Source organism: Propithecus coquereli, unplaced genomic scaffold, assembly GCF_000956105.1.
Source record: "Propithecus coquereli isolate 6110/MARCELLA unplaced genomic scaffold, Pcoq_1.0 Scaffold193, whole genome shotgun sequence".
In the NCBI taxonomy this organism is placed as follows: domain Eukaryota; kingdom Metazoa; phylum Chordata; class Mammalia; order Primates; family Indriidae; genus Propithecus; species Propithecus coquereli.
Genome location: NW_012144190.1, coordinates 2,441,698 through 2,448,515, shown reverse-complemented (window position 1 = coordinate 2,448,515; position 6,818 = coordinate 2,441,698). Strand labels below are relative to the sequence as shown.

General features: G+C 53.9%; 1 protein-coding gene across 1 annotated transcript in view; it reads left to right on the top strand.

The window, feature by feature from the left end:
* The window catches only part of AP2A1 (adaptor-related protein complex 2, alpha 1 subunit), a 36,503-nt gene that overhangs the window by 13,829 nt on the left and 15,856 nt on the right, over positions 1-6,818 (top strand). The window contains exons 2-4 of the mRNA XM_012643208.1: positions 1,945-2,013; positions 2,136-2,278; positions 2,632-2,825. Of these exons, the coding sequence (XP_012498662.1) occupies positions 1,945-2,013; positions 2,136-2,278; positions 2,632-2,825 (406 nt within the window). The remainder of the gene's footprint in view (positions 1-1,944; positions 2,014-2,135; positions 2,279-2,631; positions 2,826-6,818) is intronic.

Genomic DNA, 6,818 nt, shown 5'->3' with positions numbered 1-6,818 from the left:
ATTGCTTCAGCCCAGGAGTTTGAGGTTGCTGTGAGCTAGGCTGACACCACGGCACTCTAGCCGGGGCAACAGAGTGTGACTCTGTCTCAAAAAAAAAAAGATAGGATCTCACTCTGTCACCCAAGCTGGAGTCCCACGGCATGATCGTAACTCACTACAGTCTCGAACTCCTGGTCTCAAGTGATCCTCCTGCCTCAGCCTCCCGAGTAGCTGGGACTATAGGTGCAAGCCACCAAGCCTGGCTAATTTTTCAATTTTTTGCACAGGTGGGATCTTGCTATGTTTCCCAGGCTGGTCTTGAACTCCTGGCCTCAAGTGATCCTTCCACTCTCGTCTCTCAAAGTGCTGGGATTATAGGCGCCAGCCACCGCGCCAGCCCATTCATTCCTTCATTCATTCGTTGAATGCACACTTGAGCCTCCTGGGGGCCCGGCCACGTGCTGAGGGATGTGGATGGCACAGACGAGGGTCAGAGCAGGTCTCTGCCCTTTAGATAACCAGACATTTGCAGAGCACCTGCTGTATGCCGGGTGCTGTTTTAGGAGCTCTCTCCTGATGCCCATAGTCTGAAGTGGGAGCCGAGGTTAGACAGTAAAGGTAAGTGAAATAGACATGTGGTGTGAAATGTACTAGGGAGGATTTTTTTTTTTAATGCTAGAAGCAGAATAATAAGGAATTAACTTTAAAGAAGTGATCAGGAAAAGGCCTCTGGAGGAGGTGGCAGGAGCTGAGACCCAAGTGATGGGAAGATGACAGGAGGTGGCCCCAGGCAGAGAGCACAGCACGTGCAAAGGCCCTTGAGGCAGGAAGGAGCAGAGGCCGGTGGGGCCCGGGGACACAGCAAGGTGGTGAGAGATGACACCGGTAGGTTAACCAGGGCGGGGCCAGAGGGCTTAGTGCGCCATAGGGTAGAGTCACCCCGGCTGGTGTGACAAGAGCCCCACATAGGAAACAAGAGGGAGGCAGGGAGGCCGGAGAGGGGCTGCTGCACCGACGCACGTGAGTGAGCACGGGGTCCGGGCGCGGTGGTCACGGTGGAGGTGTACAGGGACACGTTCCGAAGGTCGAGCCGAGAGGACAAGGTGATGGCTTGAGTGGGGGTGAGGACACCCAGGTTCTGTTCGGAGGAGTTGAGTGAACAGTGGAGCCTGGCAAGGGTGAGACGGTGGAGTCCGGGGCGAGTGAAACGGGGACTCGAGGGGGACATGGGAAGCAGAGGGTGGCTGGGACCTGGTCACTGTCCAGTCAGAGCATGCTCAGAAGGGGGTACCGTGGGGCGCTGGGGAGCACAGAGGAAGCACAGGACCTGGCCTGTAGGGTCGGGGGCTTGGTGGAGTCAGTCTACAAGCGGGGCCTGTCAGAGGTGTGGGAGTGTCCCAGGCGGGCAAGCTGGGGAGACGCAGGCGGCTGGGAGACAGGAGCCAGTGGGGAGCAGGCCAGGCAGGAGAGGACAAGGCCACGGCCATGGGGAGGGAGGGACCAAGGACAGCACACCAGGGTCTGACCCGGTGGCTGGGTGGACAACGGGACCTTCATGGGATTGAGAACTGGGAGAGGAGACACTGGCAGGGGTGGGGTCCTGGGGACAGCCAGAACGCAGCTGAGATCTTCATTCATTCATTGGTCACATACTCTTGTGTGTACTGGGGGCCGAGACAGGGCCCTTAGGGAGGGCGTCCAGAGCCCTGAGAGCCCACCAGGGGGGCCCCAGGAACCCCGCAGGGCAGGGCACTGTGGGAACAGGAAGGAGGGAGGAAGTCAGGGATGGCTCCCCTGGGCTGTGGAGGTCAAGAGCTGTGGTTCTTCCCTGTCCGAAGCTCCCAGCCTGGGCTGCAGGGTGGTGAAGATCTGCCCGTCCAGCTGAGTGGGGCCACGCCAGGGAACGTGAGGGCAGGTGGCTGAACTCTCCGGCCCCTCACCACCTGCCCTGCCTTCTCTCCCCAGGCAAGAGCAAGGAGGCCGAGATTAAGAGAATCAACAAGGAACTGGCAAACATCCGCTCCAAGTTCAAAGGTGGGTTGGGGGCTCAGACTCCGGGGTCTGAGGGAGGAGGGACTTGGGCGCTGGGCTCCTGGGATTTTTACTGTGATCCTTCCTCATTCTTGGCTCCCTTTTCCTCCTTCCTCTGGCCCCAGGGGACAAAGCCTTGGATGGGTACAGTAAGAAAAAATACGTGTGCAAACTGCTCTTCATCTTCCTGCTTGGCCATGACATTGACTTTGGGCACATGGAGGCTGTGAACCTGCTCAGCTCCAACAAGTACACAGAGAAGCAGATAGTGAGTCCGGGACGAGGGGCTGGGGCTGGACCCCTGGGTCTGAGGGAGGAGGGGCTGGGCCTGGACCCCTGGGTTTGAGGGAGGAGGGGCTGGGGGGACCCCTGGGTCTGAGGGAGGAGGCGCTGGGGGGACCCCTGGGTCTGAGGGAGGAGGGGCTGGGGCTGGACCCCTGGGTCTGAGGGAGGAGGGGCTGGGGGCCTGGACCCCTGGGTCTGAGGGAGGAGGGGCTGGGGGTCTGGACCTCTGGGTCTGAGGGAGGAGGGGCTGGAAGTGCAGCCTGCAGGGCCTAAGGGTTGGGGTCTGGGGCCACTTAGGCACAAGGCCCCCAGCCATCCACATCCCTCCCCACCCAGGGTTACCTGTTCATCTCTGTGCTGGTGAACTCAAACTCCGAGCTGATCCGGCTCATCAACAACGCCATCAAGAACGACCTGGCCAGCCGCAACCCCACCTTCATGTGCCTGGCCCTGCACTGCATCGCCAACGTGGGCAGCCGTGAGATGGGCGAGGCCTTCGCCGCAGACATCCCCCGCATCCTCGTGGCTGGGTAAGGCCCTGGGGACCCTTGGGCAGAGGGCGGGGGGATGTGGGAGATGAGGCCCAGCCAAATTTGAGGCTCCAAGAGTTTGTGTCACCTGTCCGAGGTCTCCCAGCCAGGATTTGGGGCTGACGCTGGGCCGGGGACCTCAGTCATCTCTTCTCATCTAAGCAGACTTGCTGCAGTGAGGCCACTTGTCCCTACAGCCAGTGGGATGCGGTTGGATACGCAGCGCTTTAACATGAGCAGGGGGCAACCTTAAGCTATGTTGGTGACAGCCCTCCAGAACTTTTATAGTCATTCAACAACACTTATTGAATACCTACTATGCGCCAGGCACTATGCCGATTGCTGGGGATATGGCCATGCCCAGAGGTGGACGTGGTCATTGCCCTCTTGGCGTTCATGGTCCAGAGTGGGAGAGAAACGGTGATGGAAACATTGCAGGATGAAATGTAGAGTTCCTCTCTCAAAACTATGCTCTGGGGCACAGGATCCTCTAAGGGAGTTTAACAGAGGTGCCTGACCTCGCTGGGAGATCAGGGAGGGCTTCCCAGAGGAAGTGGCATCAGGCTGAGACCTGGGCGAGGAGTAGTATTTAGCCATGGAATGGGGGGAAAGCATGTAGGGCAGTGGGATCAGGCTGTGGGATCGTCCTGAGGCAGGAAGTCATTCACCAGATCTTTCTTGATCTGGTGATCTGCACCCAGTGGTGATCTGCAACGTGCCGGACGCTGTTCCGGGCCTGGGAGGCAGTAGTGAACAGCGGGGACCCTGTCGTGCCCGCCCTTGAGGAGCTTCATCTAGTGGGGGACACAGGCAGCAAATAACTAAAGAAGATGAGTTCAGACAGTGACAAATGCTGTCAAGAAAACAGGGTCGTGGGGGTCAGCAGGGGTAGTGGGGAGGCTACTTAAATTAGACTGGTCAGGGACAGTCACTCCAAGGAGGTGATGTGTAATTTGGGACTGGAAAGATGAGGCGACGATAATCATTTTAATATTTTGGAGAAAGAGTGTCCCAAGCGAAAGGACCAGCAAGTGCAAAGGGCCTGAGATAGACAGGAGCTTTCCATATACACTGCTCCGTGGCTGGAGTGCAGTGACCATGGGAAAGTTAGGGGATCTTGGAGTTGATTCTAATTGAAATGGGAGGTGACTGGTGTGTTTTAAGCAGAGGAGCAACGTGATTAGCTTCATATTTTGAAAAGATCCCTCTGCCTGGCGTGAGCACGGGTGGGACTTCTATTTCTGGCAGTGTGGTCGACCACATACCTAACTGATGTTCTTGTTGAAACCCAACTATCAGTAGTGGATAAAAGAGGAAATAAAGTATCCTTTCATGGATTCATGAGCTAGCCAGAAAATAAGGAGCACACAGGCCACAAACCAAGAGAAGTCTGGCCCCCAGGGAGGTGAGCAGCGTGCCAGAGCCACATTTTGCTTAGAAGGTATTTGCTGAACGGGGTGAACCCAGGTATTGGTTTGGGGGCCCTGTAGCCTCTGGGAACACAAGACAAAGCTTGTCCAAGAAGAGGCTCTAGAAGGCCACACTTCAAAGTGAGAGTGACCTAGAAATAAACCCCCTTGGGTGCTGTGAGCAAAATTACCTGTCTCGAACCTTTGCACAGAACAGCTCTCAGACTGGTTCTCAGTCTGATTTTACCCTACTGGGGTAGTCCAAAAAATCCTAAGTCAACCTTTCGTTTAAAGTGGTGCCAACTGGTAGTACCTCAGTGCCTGGCAGAAGCAAATACGAGTCTTTTCTGGAGAAACTCATTTTCACCACAGGCCTCAATGATTTCCACAGATGAAGCTCCAGGTGACAGGAATAGCTCACAGCCAAAAATCACTAAACACAGGACGCAAGACACCATGAGGGAGAACCAGCAGATATAAAACTGAAAACAACACTGAAATTGGAATTACCATACAGAATGTAAAATAAGTATATTTAAGATGTTTCAAGAAATAAGAGATTTATTTAAAATTATGAGTAAAGTACAAGCAGGTTTGAAAAAGTAATGGAAAATATAATTGAAATTTTGAAAAAGTAAGCGGTCTGGTTTAACAGCAGAGCAGACACAGCCAAAGGCAGAATTAGTGAACTGGCAGTAGACTGAAGAAAGTTATCAGAATGCAGCTCAGGGAAACAGAGATGGGGATTTTACTTTTCTATTTTTTCTTTTCTTTTGTTTACATGCTGCACTCCTTTGTGGGAGAGATGGAGATTTTAGAAAGACTAAGGGTCATGGGAGACAGAGAAAGTCTAACATGATGCTATTTAGAGTTCTAGAAAGAGAAAAGGGAAAGAATATGACAAAGGCACTGTTTGGAGAGACAATGGCTGAGAATATTTCAGAACTAACAAAAGAGGCTGGCCCCCAGATTCAAGTAGCCCAAGAAATCATAAGCATAAGGACAGAGTGTAGGAGCAAGGGTGGGATCAGCGAGACCAGCCAGGCATCTGTCCCTGTCGTCCAGGTCAGAGCTCACAGTGGCTCGGATCAGGGCTGCAGCATGGAGTAGTCACGGGAGGGGCACGTTCTAGAAGGAAAGCTGACAGGATGGGTTACCTGTGGCATGCAAGGAAGAGAGGTGGGAAGTTGACCAGGTGGTGAGTGAGGACAGACCATTCCTCGGGATGACGAAGATGGGTAGAACTGGTCAGGAGGGTAGGACCAGAGTGCAGTTTGACCATGCGGAAACTGAGACGTGTGTAGACATCTGAGCAGAGACTTCAGGGAGACAGCTGGACCACAGGGCGTCAGGGTCAGAGGGAGAGAGATCTGAGAGAGACCACAACTGTCCGATAAAAATACAACGCATGCCACATAGGTATTTTTCTGTTTCCTAGGATTTAATATTTCAGTTTAACCTGATCCATCCAAAATATTACCATTCTGACACTGAATCAGCATTACAATTATTCATGAGCTATTTATTTGGCATCCCTTTTTGGTGCTAGGTCTCTGGAATCGCTCGTGTGATTTGCACACACCTTGCATTTTAGTTTGGACTCGCCGCGCCGTTCATATGCTCAGTAGCCACACGTGGCCGGGGGCCGTCATGTCGGGCAGCGCAGGGGTAGATGGTGATTAAAGCGACAGGCCGGAGGAGGCCCCTCAAAGAGGACGTGAGCAGGGAAGAGAGGCGCCCGAAGGCTGAGCCCTGGGGTGGCCCGGCCCGTAATGCTCTGGCAGGGGCGTGGGACACGTGATCAGAGGTGTGGGAGGAAAACGAAGAACAGGCGGTGACTCAGAACACCAAGAACTTTGATGGAGGAGGGAGAGTGGTCAGCCATGGCAAAGGCTGCCAACAGTTTCAGACGGGGACAGGCCGTCAGCATTGGCTTAGGGAGACAGAGGTCACTGGCCACCCTGAGGAGGAAGGACTGGGTGCTTCCAAGGACTGGGAAGGGGGCTAGTGTGGCAAATGATGTGAGTACTGGTGACATCGTGCCAATTTCACACAAGGGAATGGGTGCCGAGGGGGCAGTACCCTGCCAGGGGCCAGAGGCAGGGGATGGGGCGGTGTCTGACCCTAGGCTGGGCTCTCAACACTGGACACTTGGCTTTGGCAGTGACTGGCGAACAGAGGAACTTTTTTTTGTAGTAGGCTTTTTTTAAAATGGAGATAAAATTCACCATTTTAACCATTTTAAAGTGTACAATTCAGTGGTTGTTAGTATGTTCATGATCCACCACCACTGTCTGATTCCAGAATATTTTCATCACCCCAAAAAAGAGATCCTATACCCATTTAGCAGTCACTAATCACTAATCTCCCACTCTCCCCACTGCATCTGGCTGGTGGCCACCACCAGTGTGCTTCCTGTTTATGGGTTGGCCTGTTCTGGACGTTTCATGGGAGTGGAATCCTACCATAGGTGGCCGCGTGTCTGGCTTCCTTCACTTAGCCTCGTGTGTTCCGAGTTCATCCATGTTGTAGCTTGATCAGTACTTCATTCCCTTTTATGGCCAAATAATATCCCATTGTATGC